Source organism: Aedes albopictus, chromosome 2 (genome assembly GCF_035046485.1).
Source record: "Aedes albopictus strain Foshan chromosome 2, AalbF5, whole genome shotgun sequence".
Lineage (NCBI taxonomy): Eukaryota > Metazoa > Arthropoda > Insecta > Diptera > Culicidae > Aedes > Aedes albopictus.
The window spans coordinates 332,521,563-332,543,318 of NC_085137.1; the positions used below are offsets into that span (position 1 = coordinate 332,521,563).

Consider the following 21,756-nt stretch of genomic DNA (forward strand, 5'->3'; position numbering starts at 1 on the left):
TCAAGAACTTGATTTTTTTTATTTCCTACACACAGAGAAATGGTGCACAATATTATCGCGCCGATGTTGGCCAGACCGGATCTTACGCTGGCCCGGTATGATGTACATCATGCACTTCCGCACACGGCGAATGCCCTGATTGGTAGAGCCGCTCACATTGCGGTTCTTGATTCGGAATTGTTTATTGAAAAGTTCTTACTAGTTGCTGGATTGAAATATTTTAGCTAGCTGATTGACCCTCAGGTTAAATTTGATGGAAGAGACAGGACAAATGAAAGGCGTGGATGTAGCATTGTAATCCACCGAAGAGCAATACAGATAGATGTTATCGTTTCACTCTACTGTTGATAGATTGATGTCTTTGTGAGCTGGAAATGCGAAAGGAAACTGATGAATGTTATATCGAAAGGAATAAACGTAAAGCATTGGATCGAGGTAAAATTTAACTTTCTATCGTAGGTTTAATTATTGACAGCTAAGTAGACATAACCCCAAGTCGTGAAAAAGTGAACCAACTCAACCCCGAAATCTTGAAAAGTAAAACATTATAAAAAAAACTGACTGAATCTAAGCCTAAGTTAAATTTTGTTTAACGGTAAATATGTTTTATACTGTATTCTAGAACTATAAACTTAAAGTAACATGGAAAACGATGCAATTGGTACAGGGTCAACAAGTTGTTTGAAATTGGCTGTAAGTGTGGTTTATCTAATCAAAAATAATCAGAAGTAGTTAATGGGAAATAAGTCTCTTCTGAAGAACTTCATACAAAAGATTAATCTCCACTGCCGGCTGTTGATTCAATCGTGATTAGTTAGTGGGATTTTTGAGCATAATTTTGAACCGATCGCTTCTATAATACTCAGTTTTGTACATGTTCTTTGTATTAGTGGCGTGAATTGTTGTAAATTGATCAAATACATATACTTTGCATAAATGAGACTGACTTAAATCTAAACCACAAACTGGAAAACAAGAGAACAAAACCAAAAAGTAGGTATATTAATCATTTTTAGTAGATCATCCACAAACAAACAAAAAATCCACCACATAATTGGGAAGCAACATTACGATATTCGAAAACATTTTACGGAAGTAGTTAGCGTAGCAATTTTAAGTACATATAAGTGAAATTATTGCAGGACATGATTTTAGTTATGCCTTCATAGACAGGCAAATAAATGTTGACCAAATTTAAAAATTCTCAATTACCTTTCGAACATTGGCAAAATCTACGTAAAAATTAGAAAATCAAACTTTTTTGTAGAAAAAGTATACAGTCGATTTAAAATTATTCTCATAGTTTAGCAAGTATTGTGATGAAAATATACACTTTGGCCTGATCGTATAAAATGTGCCAAAAAACAGTTTAAAGTCATATTTAGAACGTATCTACCCTATTGTTTCATGGTATTCAGAAATACATTTTTTACCCAGAATCATCTTATATAACACAGTTCTGCTATTCACAAAAGGGTCCTTATCTTGGTCCTTACGGTAGACTTTTAGTTTCTCATACAGAAAAAGATCATCATTATAGTATGAGAATTTTTGATCTCATACAAAGATACAATTGAGTTATTTCAAACATGCATGAGAGTTTCTTCTTCAAAGTTTAAAAATCATGATCATACTGATAATTTAATTCCGGTTTTTCTGTTTCTCCTGTTATATATGAATGGGCTTTGTTTAGTGCTCAAAAAACTGCAGCTTCCGATTCGTATGCAGATCGTCATGGGATCAATCCCTGACTCGTCCATCTTTTTTTGTATCTTTCCAATCATTTTTTCATTTTTCTCAAGAGACGAACCGGCCAAGGGCTGAAAGTCTCTTAAATAAAGAAAAATCAATCAATAAATTTCTCTCTGCATATGCGTCTAATGTGAATATGCTCACAGCCATCAATATAATCAGAAGCGGATTGAAAAGGTGTTTTCTTACCACTATCTCCCCATCACATATTCCATCATATTAAGCATTCAAATCGGAAACCCGCATATTTACTAATGCCGTTTTTCTTTATTATCCAGTTCCAACCTGGGTTGGAACTGGATCAGATCACAGTTTCAACCCCAACCCGACTTCGGTTTCGCTTGTACTAAAGTTTGTTTGACGTTGTTTGTTTACATATTTTCCGCCAATCCAGTTCCAACCCAGGTTAAAAAAGAAAAACGGCATAAGTCTTATCATCTTCAAAGTAGCCTACTACACCACAACAATCAGACGGCAAATCACACACAAATGTGAACCTTTGCCAAACAGCCATTTCTCAACATCTCCATGAACTTGCTCATTCGCAGTAATATTCCTATCGACACCAACATTTCAAAATGTTAAAAATGCTTTAAAAATACTCCCTAAAAAAAGCTACTGATCATGTTTCATTCATTTCTCACTTGCGATCTATCTCATCGTCGGACAAAGGAGGATTTTATGTCTCTATTTGCGTTAAACATTTTGTAATTCAGCACTTTCACAATTCGACCGGCCGAATTTAAAGCAACACGATCTCTGTATAAAGATTAATAGCGATTGGTTGGTTTAAAATTCAAAGAACTTTTGAGAAGAATAATATGCATTGAAATTTACGCATCCTAGAATTTTCAGTGGTAATATAGAGCAGGACGAAGAAACTCACATGCATTCTAACACCATCAACTACATTTAAAAACTAATTTGGTTCTAGTTATTGAGCTGTAAACACATTTGTTTCCCTTTAAATTTGGCAGGCCTCGTAATCTGGAGTGGGCTGTTGCAGTCAATTATTCAGAAAAAAAATCTTTTCAACATTGAATATATACCTACGTGACAGAAATTCGTCAACGATTGTTTATGGGAAAAATATAAAACACCAATTTCATACTTAAATAAAGGACAGAAAATGTAGTTAAATCAGACTAAAATATCACTACGAATAGAAAGGGTCGAACGGTGGACTAAATTTTTAGCAAACAAATTGTTAAAAACAACCTCAATTCGATAAAATCAAAACCAACCGGTAAAAGCAAATCAAAGCATAGCTGTCCAGTCGCAATATTCAAAACAAATATTCCTGATATGCAGTAACAGACACACGATGACATACCATTGCGAAAGCTAAATGAAAACTCTTAACCCAGTTACAATGATAGACTACAGTTTATTCACCTATGATAGCAGATAAACGTAAATGTTCAAAAGAGTAACCCAAGAAGAAAGAAACATCACCAAAATAATCAAACCAAACATAAAAATTAGCATGTAGGGCAAAAGCATAGGTACCGTTCATTTTCAAAAGTCATTTACCATTGAACACTGAAATACGATAGGTACATAAGAAAATACGATTCAGGGTTTTGGTATAGAAGAAATGCGCGTTAAAAGGATCAAGGATCTCGATTTGTAAGGTTTTGAAAAGAAAAGTGCTATAGATGCGGCCAATACTGGATTTTGCAAATCAAATGTTAGCCGATCTTCTGATTGCAGTATAAGAGTCTATATGATAGAATGAAATTTAAAAGTCTCTATTTTTCTGACATCTCGTTTTCTCTTGTCCGTTGAAACTTGTCTCATAAGTAAAGTGCATCCACTTTACACCTTGTTCAATAATAAACACCTTTTCTTTCGACTATAACTCTCTCGATCAGTAGCGACAAACGAGACGTCCGTACTTTCCTTGCTCTGATGTCATCTTAAAAAAAAACTAGCCAAATCTTCCCATACACTAAAAAAACTGTTGTTGTTTGCAAACTAGGAGAGAATTAACTGCAATGAATCTGAAAAGAAGGAATTTTAACAAGCGTTTACCAAAGGAATGTCTTTATTCTTCGAACATGTATAAGAAACCAAAACTAGAATCAGAAGAACTAAATGGAATGTTGTAACGGTAATAGAGGACATATAATCGAACAAATTGGCGAACGAAAATAGAAAAAAAAAAACAGAATGGATGTATGCAGATGTTACAGATTATTGGAATTAAAAATATTATAGTGAAGAAGGAAACAATTGTAGAGATTAGAATAGTGAAACAATTAACTGCAACAGTTGGTAGCGATAGAGAAATAAAATTAGAAAATTTATCCTTTTTTCAATCGTGCATATCACAACTCCTTAGGTTGGTCGTTTTACCCGTTTACATAATCAACATTTGTTAACGTAGTAGCAATCGCTCCGGGTTAACAGCATAGCAACCACCTTTGTTATTGTTCCATAACAGTTCATTCCACTATAACGCTCCAACCAGTACAGATGTATTTAATAAAGCTAGCCGTTTTTTTCTCAAGTGTTCGTGTCCTTTACTCGAAGCTAAGTCCCTCAATAGGTTATGGGCCCAGCGCAGAAGGATCTTGCAAGGCTAATGAGCAACCTCGAACGAGCTGCTTAGCTTATAAAGTACCCTAGAAAGTACCCTTTTATCTGAACTTAGCCGTTTTTAAGCAAAAATTTGATTAAAAGTTGCTTGTTCCACTTTTATACAGCGAAAATGTGTGTTGGGAATGATCATGGCGCTGGAAAATTTCAGCGTTCCAATCATTGGCGACAATACCAAGAGTCGAAACGAAGCTGCTTCAAAAATACAATGGTTGTCGGACAATATGGCGTTGGTCGAAAGAAAACCATTTCCAGCGATTTTCATCATTCGATTTTTGCGTCGATTCAAAAATGTGAATTTTCCACAAGGTTGAACGGGATTAACATAAAAGGCCGAATCACGAAAGGCCGAACCACAAAAGGCCGAATCACAAAAGGCCGAAAACAGTGCAACTACCACATAAGGCCGAAAGCACAAAAGGCCGAATCACGAAAGGCCGAAGGTAACGAAAGGCCGAATGTAACAAAAGGCCGAAGGTAACGAAAGGCCGAATGTAACGAAAGACCGAATGTAACAAAAGGCCGAATTATGAAAGACGTATATTAACTCGGTTTCCGTTTAGTTAAATGCGCTATCTATTAAAATAATATATATATGTTCAAGTATTTTAGAACCTTAAATTAGATATTTTTAGTAGTTCCACTTCAACGTAAAATGCACACAAATGGAAATCATGCGGCTTAGCCGCCTGGAGGATTGAGGAACTGAGGCAGAAGGCCGCCGACGTATCCGATGCACCGGATTTGCATCGATTCGAATTCAAGGAAAACAGTAGTTCCAATAGTATGCTAGGTAGGGTATTGGTTCCCTTCTTAAGCATGTGGCTCCCATTTTCATCCTACGAAAAACAAGGTATTGAAGCGCCGTTTGTTTTGTTTCTTATTTTTGTATTTTTTGTTAGAAGTGAGCACCCATGAAAACAAAAAGAACGGAATCAATCAGTGCCGTAATCGCTTGTTTTCGAATAGGATGGATATAGGAGCGTGAGATTACTGATGGAACACATACCCTATAATGCGAACAGAAGTTGTTATATTTTATTTAAGTCCGACGAGCGTCAGCGAGTGCGGACAGCAAGCGTTCCTCCGATATATAGCAAACGTAGTTGTTCGGTCAGCTATTTGTCCTTCATATCATTATGTGCTGCCGTTATAACCATATTATGCCATGTTCTGTATAATTAAATATTAAACTTCCAAACAGATTTGAGTAAAATGAATTTATTTTGAACAATATTTATTTGTTTAAATGTTTTTCTCTTGTTATAGATATAATTGGTAAAAGTAATGGAAAGGAAAAGGTTAAGTAATAAATTGACTACTTTTGTAATTCGGCCTTTCGTTACATTCGGCCTTTCATTATCTTCGGCCTTTCGTTACATTCGGCCTTTCATTATCTTCGGCCTTACATTATCTTCGGCCTACCTCGAAGTGCCCTCTTCACATGGCACCTGACGGGAGAAGGCGCTGTTTTTTCCGCACGAAATTAACAGTTTCGTAAAACTTTCGCATATCATTCTGCTCTTTACTGTGTTGTGTCTGAGCAATCAAATTTCCCTCATGCTCTTTGCGATGGATTCGCTTTTGACTACTCTTGCTTCCCAATATCGCTTACTGCTCTGCCGGGTCTCCGATATCAGCTTCCGGCGTCTGTAAACAAACACTCTTCTCGTCCGTTACCCTCTGGGACATTTCGAATCACCCGTTTCTAGCTCGTCTTTCAGCAATACCTATTTCCTCTCGCGCTGCCGTACTCATCGTTCCGTGGGAATCTAGCAAAGAGTGTTGAGGTTATCGCTCTCGTTGTCCAACTTAACCGCACGTCCATCTTCTGGTGATAGTCAGTTACCATACCGTCTGATAAAAAAAAGCTGAATGTTGCATAATTGTAACTAAAAGTTCTAACATAATGGCGTCCGAGAAGTAGCAGCCATCTACCAGCACATGGCCACGCTTACGAATGTCCTTACGTGCAAAATAAGTGGCCGTTGTTGTAAGTGACGGAGTGAAGGCTCTCCGTACCGATGTTTGCACGAACAAAGTCCTCTTTTTTGTCACCGATGAAAATCTCGTGTTTTGGGCAATCTTCATAGGTCTTGTCAAGACTGTTTTGTATGCCAGGATTATTTTCTCTATTATAAATAATATAAGACCGCTTTTAGCAAAACTAGACTTTCATTTATTATACTTCTAACATGATAGTTCTGACTGTTTTTAATTACTTTTTACATAGTTTTATTGAGTCATTGTACCAACATGCTTTGTTGCATAGGTCGTATAATGTAAAACATAATACTACAGCTTATGGATTTCCCTTTTCCTTGCCATTCATAATTTAGGATTCGAAGCGTTCAACTGTAATAATGTGTGATTGATGTCTCTACAACTAACGCAAATCACCTAGGAAGGAAATCCAACCCCTTCAACCAAAAGTGCTAAGACTTTGAGCAAAACTATAACCTTGTTCTCCTTTAGTCTCTCGGAATAGTTGTGCAGCTAAGTATAAAGACCAATTCCCTTTCTTCCTGGTTTATGCTCCATTTCTAAATTAAATGCATAGTATTACTTCTTAGTAACGTGTTGTTTGTATTACTCACTCCGCGTGAAAGCAGTAACGATAAAACTTCTGTTTCTAATATCACGTTTTACCTGATCTCTGGTGCTTGACTTTGAACGAAACGAAACCCATTAATTCTTTAATCTAAAACACAAACGAAACGACACAACGATGTTTTTCTCGTGCACAAACAAGATATAACTTGATTGTCCTCAATCTGCTCTCCAGAAGGTTCGTCATCATGCAGCGTAGCTGATGAAACAATTTATTGGCGAACGTGTTTGGCCCAATCACAATCGATATCAATATGATATCAGCTTAATTGTACAGGCAGTCGTCGATATAAGAAGAGGCGACTCGATGAAACATCACACAAAGAAACGCGAGGGGCTCAAATAAGAAACAACTGTTCCCTTCTTTGCTTCACCGCGTGATTTTTTATCGAATGTGGTACTCTTCTCACAACGAATGTTCTACGATTCGAATCAATGTCTTTTTTTCACACGCTGACTGGCGTTTGATCACAGTTCCGTACTTCGTTTTCTACATAGGTTATTTGAGATTTCAACAATCCAAGAGAAAAGCAAAAAAAGTTGTAACAAAATAAAAACAAAACTAAACTTTCGCCTTTGATCAAAAATTTACTTTGCCTTTGGTGTATTCCTCGCTTAAGCTCTGAACAGGTGCAACTATAATATAAATGACCGTAGAGGATTCATTATTGTATAATGTACCTATCGTAAAAAATAGATATTCCTTTCTCACCTCATCCTAATTCTGCGCTTGATCAACCAAATCGCTCTTATTTATGAGTAGAATGAATGAATTAAGAGAAACTCTCGTCGAAGCCAGCCTGCAATTAACGATTGTGCTACTTTTCCCCGAATATCAATTCTCAAGATCATTGTATTTTTGTTCGAAGCTAGTACAAAACGCCATGATCCTAGGGATTATGTTGTTTAATTCGGGGAAAAGTAACACAATCGCCATAAACATGTAGTCCATGATTGCAAATTCATTGTACAATCGTTAGGCTATGTTAAATAGTGTGGATTCATCAAAAATTCCTCAAGCCGAAAGCCATTAAAGTTTGTTTTATTTATATTAGAAACTTTCAACAATTTTCGCTTAACGTTTGCACTAGAAAGCGGGAGTAACAATCGTAACAAAATTCGATATTCTGCTTTGCTGTTTTGCAATTAATTGCAAGTACGTGATACCAATGCTTGCTTCTCAGCATTGCATCGTTTCTAGTGCAATCCTCAAAAAGAATAATTTAAAAACCATTTCCCTAATAAATTCAGACATATAGTAAGATACACAATATTTGAAACCCCGCTAAAAATACGGCATCCTATCGACAGATTTGAAAGCCATTCTTGAACCGCAACCAAATGAATGCAAACCAAGTTTACTTGAAGAGCTGATAAATACGCCAAGCGCAGTACGAAGCAGCCAGCAGTGTCACTATCCGATTGCTATATTTGGAGCATTTATTGCTGGTGTACACTAACACAATCGGCGAAGAGAAATCGTTCACGTTCGGTACTTTTGACAGACTTTTGGGATTTTTTTCAACCTGGAAGGACAAATAAGAGTAACGATATATGTAATGGGAAAAGATGTTACTGATGTTATCATACTCACTTGATATTGAACACAGGGATCGCAGGACCAAGAGATTGTATACAGTCCGGTACAAAACACCGATACTGCACATAGGGGTGCACAAAATGCTAATCTATCGCGCCATATCAGTCCTGAAAACGAAAGAAAATATGCAATAAGTTTGAATTGAATAAACTATAAAAATGGACTAAATAATACAAAATAATGATCTAAGGACTGTTTGCAAGAAATTCCCACTGGTGGTGGTTCTTCTTCTTCTTTTATGGCTCTACGTCCGCACTGGGACTTGGCCTGCCTCGCTTCGGCTTAGTGTTCTTTGAGCACTTCCACAGTTATTAATTGAAGGGCTTTCTTTGCCTGCCATTGCATGAATTTGAGGCAAGTACAATGATACACTATGCCCAGAGAGTCGAGAAAATTTTCTCGGCCGGAACGGGAATCAAACCCGTCGTCTTCGGATTGGCGATCCATATAGCCTTAAACACTAGGCTAACTGGAGACCCCTGGTGGTGATATGCCGGGAAATGAAGAAACAGCGGGTTCGTTGCTGTTGTCCTCGTTGTAGATGTTCCTCGATGTAATCCGGTAGATTCCCGTAGTAAGCCTGTCGCATGAAGCAGCATATTCTGAGTCGATAATTGGACGGCAAATCCATCTCCCAGAACTGAATTCCAAACGGCTTCAGGTTTTTTTTCTTTTTTGATTTTTTTGTTTTTGTGTATTTCAACTAATGCTAATTCTACACTTCACGGCTGCAGTTGTTTCTTGCTGGCAAAGGTTATATCACAGAGTGGTTATACCGTGGCATCACCTAATTCTAATCACTTTATTTCGGTTCCTGATTCCGTTCACGCCATACAAAACATATACGGAGTGAACGGAAGAAGGAATCGAAAAAAGTTATTGTATTTTGGTGATGTCACGGTACACATAGCAGATTTGAAGCATCTGTGCAGTCGCTCTTTGAGAGCTACAGATAGTCCTGGATAGCATACGACGTTGACATAGGTACATGAAGATGGGCATCACTTCCCGAGTTGGTGGAAAAATCTGATAAATAGCATATTCTGCTATGATAGATTGAATTACTGAAGAGCAAAAACTGATATTGGTTTGATTGATATAAGAGGTAAAAGAACAGAAATAATAGCAAAATCTAATATGGTGAACTACTCAATAATAGCTCGTTAAGATATTACAAGATAAAAATAATAGCAGACAAGATTTGTCACTTTTTCCTGGAAAAAAAAAACAAAAAAATGTCAGCATGCAGCATCGAACCTACGACCTTAGGATTCACAGGCGGCGATGCTTACCACTCAACTGTGGCTCGCTGTTGTAAATAACATAAAAATAAGAGCATGCGGTTCTTCGTTTTCACAACTCAGAGAGGGGCACATGGCATTTCACTAACATTGAGCCATCTCTATGGGTGTATGTGTTCCATTTCGTGCAGAAGAGCTAAACTTGTTCTTATATAGAAATTTTCAGCTATTTCGACAAAAACAAAAACTGACATCATATCACTTTGAGCTATTCGTGCGATATTCATTAGATTTTTGAATAACTTATCAATATCACATCGAGCTATGACAGCAAAAAGTGTTCGATTTGAGATATGATTTAGATATTCTCGTCTACCCGGGTTTTGTCGAGTCGAACCGAGGCGAACCGATGAAATGTACGCAACGCATTGTACGTTCTCAGGACCACATCGTTTTTTTTATGAGACCATGATAGACAGAGACCCAGTTTAAGGCCAAGGTTTGTTACTTCAGTGGATAGCGGTATTGTTCGTGCAGTTGAAAATCGGAATTGTTGACAGGCGAAAATCGATCTCCTAAACCGTATGTCGGGCACAGTGTGCTGGATAGAAGACCAGGTCCGCTGTGCAGCGCACTACGTCCGACGTTAGATTTCACGTATGGATTTTGAGAAAATTCGATTGTCGGGTGTGGTGAAACTTCGGGTTTCAACCGCGACGACAATACAACTTCTCCATAGAAGAGTATATTGGTCTGTGGCATAATTGGTCTCTGCTTGTTGAAAATGATCGCGTGAGTGTTCTGTGGATTGGGAGGTAATCAGTTTGCATCGGCCCAGTAAGAGTTTGCTTGAAGATCAATGTTCAGCTCGCGTAAAGTCCCTCGATTTCGGGAGCTGACCCAGAAATATAGACTTGCAGGTCATCGGCATACAAATAGTAGACATACGTAATGCCTGAAGTTCATAGGCACAATATGTGTTGAAAAATGGACAAATTGAGTGGAAAAATTGCGAAAAAATCCACGTAGTTCTGGTGGGATTTGAACCCACGTCTCCCCAAGTTCGCTAGACAGGGCGCGTTAACCAACTCCGCCACAGAACAAGGTAACGATTCTGTGAAGTAGAAAGCCAACCTGAACCCAAAGCCCACCTCACCCCACGTCCTTTCCTCGCAATTCACCATCTCCTTCGGTCCTTGGATGTCCACTTCCAACACTCTCTGAGCGTGCCTACGAACAACAGTGAGAGCAAGTTATTTTTAGTGTCGAGACTTTTGCCTATCCACAGCACATGCTCATCCACAACTTGCGAATGAGACCGTCAGTGTGTGTCGGGCGTTCGACTCGGTCGCATGTCCCTCGCACGACCGCTATTGCGATAGAGAGACCGCCGCTCTATTTCAACACGGTCTAGCGAACTTGGGGAGACGTGGGTTTTTTTTTTATTTTATTTTTTTTTATTTTTTTTTTAAGTTTTTTTAGTACATGCTAAAAAGCAACAACTGAGACACGATCCCTGAGGGGCACCGTCGAAGATATTCGGATTTTTGCTTACCAATAATGATGATATTAGGTCGCATAACATTGGGAGAAGTATGCATTTGAAGAGTTACTTAGGATAAAGCGCTACCACACATACCTTCAGCTCACCAATCTTCAATAAATCGACATCCCAAACTGAAAATACAATAGATAGCTCTTTTTTGTGTGGAAGTAAAATTCAAATATCTCGGCGATACAAACATTCCGGAGCATGTACTGAACACAAAAAGATGCGTATTCAAATCGTTCTCGATTTCTATTCACTAACTTTTTACTAAACTCCTCCGTTTTCCAACAATATATCGACATTTCAATCTAAAAATATAACAGGTGGCTCTTTTTTGTGTGGTAGAAAAATCGAATTTCCTCGGTGTAAAAGGTATTCCGGAGCATGAAGTAAACACTAAAAGTTGCCTTTTCAAATCATTCTTGATTTCTATTCACTAACTTTTAACAAAACTTTACCTTTTTCCAACAATTAAAAATTTTCGCGATTTTTTCATAGGATTTGACAGTTCTTAACTATCATGCTTGATGTGAGAATTTGAGAAAGATGACAACCGAGATTGACACAGACGATGCATTGAATATTTACAAGCGATGGTATCGCCGTCAGACAGTCAGTGCTGGGAACTAGCTGCTATAAAGGTTCTTGTCTGTACTTTTTTCTGCTGGCGCCAACTGAGAGCAATCAATATTTTTTTTTCTTTATTAAAGAGACTACATACTTTCAGCCCGTGGCTGGTTCATCTCTGTAGCAATCAATAAAAATGTAAACAGCAATCATTCTATTGACCAATCCAGATGCATGTATGGTAGTGATTTGTGTGCAAATTTCTTGTGTTAATGATTTGTAAGAACTGTCAAAACTTTTTTGTTTTCCCCTATAGCGCAGTTTCGTGTTCGAAAGCAATCGCTCAAGATAGGCTGAGAAATTCCTTCTGAACTGCAAACAGCCCTAGGCTTGCAGTAGTAGGCCGTCCCTATTCTTGCCAAAGTTTGAAATGTTAAAAGTTCATTATTGCAAAACGATCGTTTCAGCTAAAAAAACATGCCAAAATTTGAAGTCCGTATCTCAAGGCTAAGTGATCCCCAGTGTTGCAAAAATTTAATTCATTCATTTGAACACTAAAGCGCAGTTTCGAGTTCAAAAGGAATCGCTCAAGAAACTTCTTGAGCGATTCCTGGCAGAAACTTTCTACGGTGACGGCCATTTGAATTGTCATTTCTTCGCAACTGCGTACTGCGATGGAAGAAAAACGGTTTCTTGGGCGATTCAGGCAAGGAATTTCCCATGCATCAAGATAGGCTGAGAAATTCCTTCTGAACTGCAAACAGCGCTTAACCAACCAATCTGTTCAGTCATTTTTCCTTCTAGTTATGTTCAAAACGATTTCATTCAATCAGAGCACCTATCAAATGAGAAGCGAATCCTTGTCAATTGAATAAATTGTCACTGAGTAGCTTAGCACGAAACACGAAAAACCCCGCAAAATTCCGCCAGACAGAAAAAATGTCGAATGTCGGGTCATTCTTTATCGAATGTTGGACCACTGTTGGACCAACATCGATCAACTATTGGGTCTAAGTTGGGTTTGGTGGCTTAAATAAAAAGGGGTGAATGATAGGTTGATGTCGGGTTTGACGTCATCAACGATGGCAAAAGCTTTAAACCTATAACACCACACCTTTATGCTTCCTAGCTGGGGCTCTATTGAATGATATGTGCCTTGACTGAGGCTGGAGCTGATGTCAATTGAATGATCAGAGCCTAGTCAATTTATATTCCGATGGTAAATAGAAAATTGAGTGGTTACCTACCTCAATTTCAGGTTTAAATATCGGTTGATACTGACATTTCGCAGCACTGGTGGTCCCCAACGGGGCCTAAAGTTCTTAAAAATTGTATGGGTTAAAAAAAACATGAAATGTTTTCGAGAAAAAAGAACACCATTTTACTAAAATCGGTGCTTCTAGGACCCTTTTGGGCCAAATATGTACTCCAAATTGCGGTATCTCTTTTTGTTTCTGAGTCATTGACGAAAAACTACCTAAAAATGGACATTTTGACAATTTTTTGAGATCCCTAAGGAAACCTGACATATTTCGTCCGATAACTTAAAAATGAAAAGAGATATCGCAATTCAGAACACATTTTTGGCCCTTTAGGGTCCTAAAATTACCGGTTCTAGTAGAATATGGTAGGTATTATACTGCCCCCACTCACAAAACAGTCCCATATGAATAGGAAACCCAGCAAAAATGGGACTGTTATGCGAGTGGCGGCAGTATATTCGTCGAAAAAAAATCATGATTTGTTTGACCCCATACAATTTTTGAGAAGTTTAGGCCCCGTGGGGGGGCACTTAGCCTTGAGATAAGGTTTTTTGATGATGATGGTTTTTTAGCTAAAACGATCGTTTTGCAATATTGAACTTTTAACATTTACCTACAACTTTTGCAAAAATAGGGACGGCAAGAATTTTATGGACAACTCTACAGGGTGAAAGCTGTTTACTTTTAAATTGAATGCTTCCAGTTGGCACCAGCCGCGGTGTCCGTTGTCTAGTGTAAGTCATGTTCAGTCTGTAAAACCTCTAGCTGAAGACAATGTGTAGTGTGTTTCTAAAAACCCCCTGGGATCCCTGAAATGACCCTGAGACCCCCAGGAACGCACCTAGTCTCCCACTGTGGCGATCCTGACTGAGGCCCACTTAAACGCCTTTGAGACTTGCGGATTCTATTATAGAATATAATAATATAATAATATTATATAAATATATATTTTTTTTTTTTGGAAAGGTTCCTAGCGGCACGCCGACGGACGTAGAAACCTCTCCCATCACTGTGCGCACAAGCGTCTCGCGTTTGCGCGGACAACGACAGTTCACTAGGCCTTTGGATAGGATAGAGAACGTAATCCTTCAGAAGCAGTTCACCAGCCGTGCACGGAACATGTCGTCCAGTAAGACACTGTTGCGTACTGACTCAGAAGGTTACGGTAGAAGGTGTGAAAGTTTCGGTTTTGTCATATGGTCGATTTTGTATTTGTTTTTTTCTGTCATGTCAAGGTTTAAAGAATGTTATTGTTCATTATGCTGCGCCCTATAATTCAGTAATCTTTGGTGTGCCTATGATCTGTTAGATAGTCGATGTGTTTGTTATGTCTATTTTTGTTGATCATCATTTTAGTACTGTTTTTATTATCTTTGAAAGTTGTCTTTCGTCCACATCCCTAGCACTATCAGCATCGGTTCAAATAAGTCCATATTAAATAAAACCTTTCATACACTCAGTCGAAAAATGTAAAAATATCTAATTTGTCATAAATAGTCTACGTTAGTCAAAGTCGAAGTAGTCAGTTTTTGTCGATTTCGTCTTGATCACACGTTAGCTTCGAATCTATAAGCAAGCACTGTTAAATGCTGCACTTCCCACTATTAGTTTCTTAGTTATTTATAGAGTTATTATAGAGAAAATTGAATCACGTAAGCACATCAAATGTTGAGAACTATGTATTAGCAAATTAAATACGCGAGATACTACTAATTATTTCATATTTGAATTAAATTTGTATTTGTATAGTGTATTTGTTAAAATTAACCGAATAGTGGGAAGCCCAGGAAACAGTTCAAATCTGCTGACTCAAAAAAGATTCCGAGACTCGTCAAAAAACGACTCTCGAAACCTTCCCAGACTCAATCGACCGGAACTGTTTTCTGGGTATAGAAACTACTAGGCCCCAGCAGGTCCCTCCTGTTTATCGAGCATTTCTGATAAATCAGCCATACTCCATCTGTAGCAGCCGGTTCGCAATGAACCGTTGGAGGCGCATTAAAGTGTTAAAGGTGATATTTTCATTACAAGAATTACAATTAACATCCTTCACTTTAATACCGTCGAACCCTGTGATCTTGGCCAGGGATATTATATAAATATGTAATAGTATAATACATAATGAGCTATATGATTTTTTCTTTTTAAAATTATTACAATATTCTCCGTGCAGCTGAAACCCGGAATTTTCGACTAGCGAAGTTGGATTTTTCTCCAAATCCGTGCGTCGGACCTAAAGTGCCCCACACAATGCATACGTTTGCGTGTGCGTGACAGTAGTTTGACACATTTCCCATGGGAAAACTGTCAAAAAAACGCAAACTTCGACGGAACGGACGCTATGTGTTCCAGGCTTAACTTCGGAAGTAGTGCGCTGTATAGCGGACCAGGTTTACTATACAGCGCACCACTTCCGAAGTTAGCGGACCAGGTTTACTATACAGCGCACCACTTCCGAAGTTAGGTCCGACGCACGGATTTGGAGAAAAATCCAAGTTCGCTAGTCGAAAACTCCGATTTTCAACTAAATTGAGAATATCTTTGTTATAATCATATGTTTCTTAACAATCCAAAGTATAGAAAAACGAAATAGTGTTGTTTAACTTATAAATCACCAGCAACAGTCTGGAGGATCATCATATGAATTCTAGATGAACATTTGAAAAGAGCCTATCTGCTTCTTGTAAACAAACATGTTTCTGTCTCTGTAGGGCACATCTGCATCCACCCACGCACATCAACAACCTTAACAGATAGCTTGAAGAACACTCTTTCTGATAAGGGTGTTGATGTGCGTGGGTGGATGCAGATGGGCTATACAGAGACAAAAACATATTTGTTTACGCAAAGCAGATTGGCCCTTTTCAAATGTTCGAATACATTAAAGCTTATGTTAAATTAACAATTAGTAACTTGGTATTTTTTAGCCCAATGTTTCCATATAAAAAATCACAATTCACTTTCCTATGTAAAAACAAATGCAAAAATATGAATGTCAACCCAAACGATATCACAATAGTAGGGAAAGAAATCAAACTTTGAACTAGTCAAATTGTAATCTTAATTTGAACCATTTCGAAATTCATTAAAACGACGTACTTTTTAGGCGTTAAACAGCTTTCCGTAATATAACCTGATAACATGGACTTTGAAAGCATTGAAAAAAGCGTTTTTGTCATGGAAAAGAGGCAATTGAAAAATCAATGCGATTTCACCCATTTCCCCCAAGAGAAAGCACATTTTCGGTGCACTCGTACAGCTCATGCATTGTATCACACGCAATATGTGAACACGTCAAATGAAAGCTTATTTATCGTGAAATCGACCAACCGAATAATATTCCGCATAATTTGTCATAAAATTAATAAATTTAAGTAATTCTTACTTGAAGAATGTTATCTTAAGTTGAACCATTTGTAATCTAAATTTGAACTAGTAAACGGGGGCGAGCGTCCAGTGTTGGCCTGCAAATTGCGCTAGTGGTTGTTTTGTTTACTCTTGGGGGATGAAAAATTCCAAACTTAGTTTCCAAGTTCCTGAAGAGTTTAGAACATTATTAGTTGAAATTCCACTGTCTAATGAAAAATAGATATGGGAATTAGTAGATCCATGTGTTTTTCTATTGTTCAGCACAAAATTGGCTGTTGTAAGAGATGCTCGAGCTGCCGCCGCCAGTAGTTCAAATTAAGATTAAAATTGGTTCAAATTATGATTACGATGGTTCAAATGAAGGACAAACGTCTTGAAATCCCTCTTCAACAGTGCGTGGGAACTTCAGACGTACAAATTTCAATAAGCAAGTTTCAAACAACAGTGCATTTTATTGTTCTGCTCTTACTCATTTGTAATAAGCTTAAAATAAGAACAGCAGGTGCGCTGGTTTTGTTTACGAAGAGATTTGTGCGCTCGAAATTGTGAGTAGGTGCCAAAGTCGGCTATTGTGGCAGCCATTTTGGGATTACAACAAGTCTATCCTTAAAATTAAAATCATTGTTGACTTGGTCCAAATACAAACTGTTTACCATTTAACAGAAAGCTTAAACCCGTGGCATTCATGTTAGCATTAGCATTAGCATTAACAAATTCGTAGGTGGTACAGTCCTAGACCGCTGTTATGAGGGTTGCCTCCTTCCCGTCCGAACCATAGTACAAAGATTTGGGACTAATCTCTGATTCTTAGACAAGACTGACGCAATCCTCCAATGGTCGAGCACTGTCCTGGCCACGTCCTTGCGACTGCTGAGGAATGGGAAAGGATGGTTAGTTTTAGACACCTATGAAAAATGTAGACAACTCTACGATCTCTCAGGCCTAGGTGTCACGGGAATTTGGGTGTTGTTAGTGGAAGGGTAAACTCCAAAGGATACGCTTGGTTAACGTTCAGGCACACCATTGTTAGACTGCTTCGAATCAGTTGTCTGCCCAATTCATCCTCGTCATCTTGTTGGCATTTGGTTGAATTACTAGATTCTTCGGTTGAAGCTTAAACCCGTGGCATTCATGTTCATAAGATTTTGCCGTAGTAAATTATTTTCATGTGGCCATGTGGGAGAAAAAGTCACTCAAAATTTGCGCTGCTTCGGAAAGCCGCAATTTGGTTCAACTTTTTTTTTTTTTTTTTTTTTTTTTTTTTTTATTGTTTGTTTTAGTCTTAACATATATACACTTTTTCTTGGACTGAGATTTGGAGATCCTTTCATCAGTAACGTTTTTCTTTTACACATATGGCGATTTAAATTCAACTCAATAACACATAATTATCTAGAAAGGAGAAATCGAGGGAAAACCTTTGCAATTGCTTTTAGATTTTGGGATAGTATAAGGAAAGTTTCAGTTATATACTAATATCACAGAGGGCGGGGAATTGTTTGTAATAACGGATTTTCCGACATGTTGCAGCTGTCCCAAAACTTGGGCAGCAGTTTGAAGATGAATTCATCGATGGTGTTGATTCCGGCTACCTGGTGCAGGTCGTTTGTTGGATGATAAGGGTCTAAATTTAACATCATCTTAAGTAGTCGATTTTGTTTGATTTGTAGTTTTTTGCGATGGGTTCTCGCGCAGCTACTCCAAGCTGGGAATCCATACGTTATTGTTGGGCGAATGATGGCCTTGTAGAGCAGTAGTTTACTTGTTTTGTTCAAACGAGATCGACGACATATTAGGGAGTACAGAGATTTGACTAGCTTGTCACACTTCTGTAGGGATTTTTGCACGTGCGATGCAAATTTCAGCTTCTGGTCTAGGTTTAATCCTAGGTATTTGACCTCTGTTGACCATTCAACTTCGTGTCCTCCTGCGATAACACACCTTTGCGGTAGATACCTAGGGCTACGTCGGTTGGAGAAGTAGATTGCTTGGGTTTTGGCAGGATTGATCTTCATTTTCCATTTCCGTTGGTATTCTTCGAGTGCACTTTGAGCAGCTTGTAACTTTGTTATCACTATTTCAGGATCCCGGTCTGTCGCTATAAAAGCAGTGTCATCCGCAAAGATATAATATTCAGCTCCATCAACCATAACAACATCTGCCGTGAATATGTTATATAAAGTTGGGCTCAAAACTGAACCTTGAGGTACTCCATAAGGAATGTTCTTTCTTCCCGACGACACTCCATTGACGATCACTTGGAAGCTGCGATTTTTGATGAACGATTCAACAATTTTTATCAATCGCACAGGAAAACCAGCGGATAACATTTTGTGTGGTTCAACTTTTGATTACCTACCCTAGCAAGAATACTTATCAATTATGCTTGAAACTTAAAATTAATATCTGCGTGTTTGAAAAGGGATTTACATTGGGTGTTGCAAGTCACCCCGCACGGCGTCTTGTATAAAAAACGACCGGCATTTTCAACCTGAAAAAATAAATCAAACTATAACTTGTTCACTCTATTTTATAGAGGGGCCGGCTATTGAAACTATTACGAAGAATTTGAATTTTAAAATTGAGTATAATCAACATTTTTTGTTAGGTAGTTGAAGCTGAAAAGTGTTGCAAGTCACCCCGTTTGACGGTGCTTCTTGAGTGACTCATAATTGTGCAATGAGTGTAATACAATATGGACTTACCGGTCGCCACCGATGCCAGCCCACTGAGGAATGCCGTCTTGTGCAGACAATTCCCGACGGCGATCCATCGGCCCGTTTCTTCACCCAGCCGCGTCGGTTCGATGATAATGTAGTCCGCCTTGGCATACAGGGCTTTATCCAGCTCAAGCTCGAAGGTTTCGTGTGCGTTTTCTCCTTCATAGACCTCACGAATCACGTGCACCGTGGGAGATTTCAGTTCGCTGCAAAGAACATTGTCAAGAAGAAAAACCGTTTTTATGCTTACATTTCATCGAAATCAAGGTTATTAATGTGAACAAGTGAAATTAAAAGCTAAAATTTTGACTACCACATAAACAAACAACATTAAGCGTAATTTCTACGAATGAAATTTTAAAGTTTTGTTTTTTGATTGCAAATTAAACCAAAATCGGTGCCAATCAGTGTCTTCAATAGCATCCAATAGGATTCGAGATCGGGTAATATCTACAGATTATAAATTAATCATCTACTTCGGCCGATTAAAATTTAAACTTATTCTTCAAAGACAACTCACTCGATCGGGCTGAGACGTTTCAGTTCATCGAAAGCAGACATTGCATGAGAACGGTCTCTTGGTGGAAGCCAACGGAATGTCCAACCGCGGGGCCACCAATTGTCGATTCGTCTTGTATATGCACCAAGCTAATTACTGCTTGGCCATAGACAAAAGAACGATGTGGTGCAGTGAAGCGCGATAAACATTGTAAATAAGAAATAATTGTTTCATTAAAAGCTAACAAGAACAGTTTGGATATGAAAATAATAAACTTAAATAGTTTTACAATGGAGTTTTACCGTGACAAAAGGAAAATTCTTCTCAGTTTTAATGTTTAGTCCGAAAAATATCCCATGTAAAATTCATTTATCGAAAGCTGAGAAGACTGTTGCAAAAAATGTTATTTACAATTGAAATTTTGAGCACTAGGAGGGTTTATCTCGTAATAAATGGAATAAAAACTGCGAAGGGTATAATAAGAGCTAAATCGACAGAACTAGATAAATAAAAACGAACAAACAATGTGACATACTTGATATAATAAACCAAGCATAAGCATATAAAAGCAGAAAAACAAGCTCATCCAACTACGCTGTTGGCCGAGATTACAAGTTCAAGGCAAAGGTCGCTTCTTTAGGGGCTGTCCATTAATTACGTAAGGGTTTATGGGGGGAGGGGGGGTTTGAGAAATCTTACGTGTCATACAAAAATATTTTGGTTCTCATACAAAAAATCTTACTAGGGGGGGGTGGGGGTGTCGAAAAATCGTGAAAATTCCCTTACGTAATAAATGGACAACCCCTTAGTGTATTCGAAGATAGATTTGCTATATTCCATCGATTGAAGCAGTTTTGCAGACATTCATAACAATCCAGCTGCATTCCTTTATCTTCAACAGCATCATTCTTCTATTTGAGGATTACACAATTGTTTTCCTTTTTATCATTCTATTCGCTCTCTGTGACGAACATTCGTCCTACCTCGTCCAACAACCCCCTTTTCCCTTAGCGCCCCCTCAAGAAACCCATCCATCCCATCGCAGATCCACACTGATTATGTAAAATTTTGGAACATTCGTTCGAAGCCAGAGTTCATCGCCTGAGTCGGGATTTGTGACTCACAGCACTACGCCAGGAAACCTATGGGAAAACAAAGGAATAAAGCAAATTTACCTCTGCACGGACTGGGCTGATTCATCGGACATTTTGAGGCAGGCTGGCCGCTGATGCTACAAACTAGAAAACTTGTTTTCGCGGACCGTTTTTTCACGCGACTCTCGAGACACGACGGGAACTCGCGGATTTTCTCGGCTGGTTGCTCTCCGAGACGCACACACACAAACTGCGGAGGAACTTTGACAGCGGCAGCTGTCTTTCGAGCGCGCGATGATCTGTCAGTGCTGCCAGATTTGTTGTTATTGAAAAAGAATTCATTAAATCAAGAATACTTCTGGAGCTCGATTTGAATAGGTCGTATGTGCATTCGTCGATATAAAATTCGATCAGTTTATTTTAGCAATAGTAGAAATATGGATGATATTTCAGTGGCTTTTAATGATAAAACCGAAAACCTGTTTTGTAAGGAATCGCTTGTATGTATTAATTTTGTTAAATTTCAACACTTTCCGCTATAAGAAGCGAATCCAACTGATCGAATTTTATATCGACGGAAGCACATACGACCTATTCAAATCGAGCTCCAGACTTTTTCAAATAGACGTATTGTATGTTGCTTTCATAACAAGGGAAGATTCAAAAATTACGTCCATCGTTTTTCGGGATTTCTAGACCCCCCCTCCCCCCTCTGTCACGCAATTTCCCTATACCCAATACACGCACTGTCACACTATTCTAGACCCCCCCCCCTCCCCCAAATGTTGGACGTAATTTTTGAACGTTCCCAAAACGCGCTGCCAACTTCCAGTCGGCATTTCCGAATCATCGCAACGAATCCCAGCACGGAGGAAGTTAGGCGTTCGACACT

The 21,756-nt window shown here is 38.4% G+C and overlaps 2 protein-coding genes across 3 annotated transcripts in view; one reads left to right on the forward strand and one right to left on the reverse strand.

Moving 5' to 3' along the window:
• The window catches only part of LOC109426171 (uncharacterized), a 275,931-nt gene extending 271,870 nt beyond the window's left edge, over positions 1 to 4,061 (forward strand). Inside the window, exon 8 of the mRNA XM_062852538.1 lies at positions 36 to 4,061. Coding sequence (XP_062708522.1) covers positions 36 to 228 — 193 coding nt within the window. The 3' untranslated portion in view covers positions 229 to 4,061. The remainder of the gene's footprint in view (positions 1 to 35) is intronic.
• A 2,448-nt stretch (positions 4,062 to 6,509) lies between these two features.
• Positions 6,510 to 21,128, reverse strand: LOC109426157 (transmembrane protein 11 homolog, mitochondrial). 2 transcript variants are annotated; one of them, XM_019701592.3, is made up of 5 exons: positions 20,946 to 21,105; positions 19,792 to 19,926; positions 19,257 to 19,477; positions 8,558 to 8,670; positions 6,510 to 8,489 (listed from the first exon to the last, which is right to left on the reverse strand). In XM_019701592.3, exons 2-5 carry the CDS (start codon positions 19,830 to 19,832, stop codon positions 8,322 to 8,324), a joined length of 543 nt encoding a protein of 180 aa, XP_019557137.2. In that variant the 5' UTR covers positions 19,833 to 19,926; positions 20,946 to 21,105; the 3' UTR covers positions 6,510 to 8,321. The 2 variants fall into 2 exon arrangements, with proteins under 2 accessions (XP_019557137.2, XP_019557144.2); XM_019701599.3 differs by lacking the exon at positions 19,792 to 19,926 and having other exon boundaries at positions 20,946 to 21,128.
• Between the last annotated feature and the right edge of the window lie 628 nt (positions 21,129 to 21,756).

Coding starts and splice junctions, on each gene's coding strand:
- LOC109426157 (XM_019701592.3), bottom strand. CDS start 19,832: ATGTCTGCTTTCGATGAACTGAAACGTCTCAGCCCGATCGA. Junction 8,671..19,256: donor GCTGGCATCGGTGGCGACCG/GTAAGTCCATAT, acceptor TTTCGTTTTCAG/GACTGATATGGCGCGATAGA. Junction 8,490..8,557: donor ATCCCTGTGTTCAATATCAA/GTGAGTATGATA, acceptor TTGTCCTTCCAG/GTTGAAAAAAATCCCAAAAG.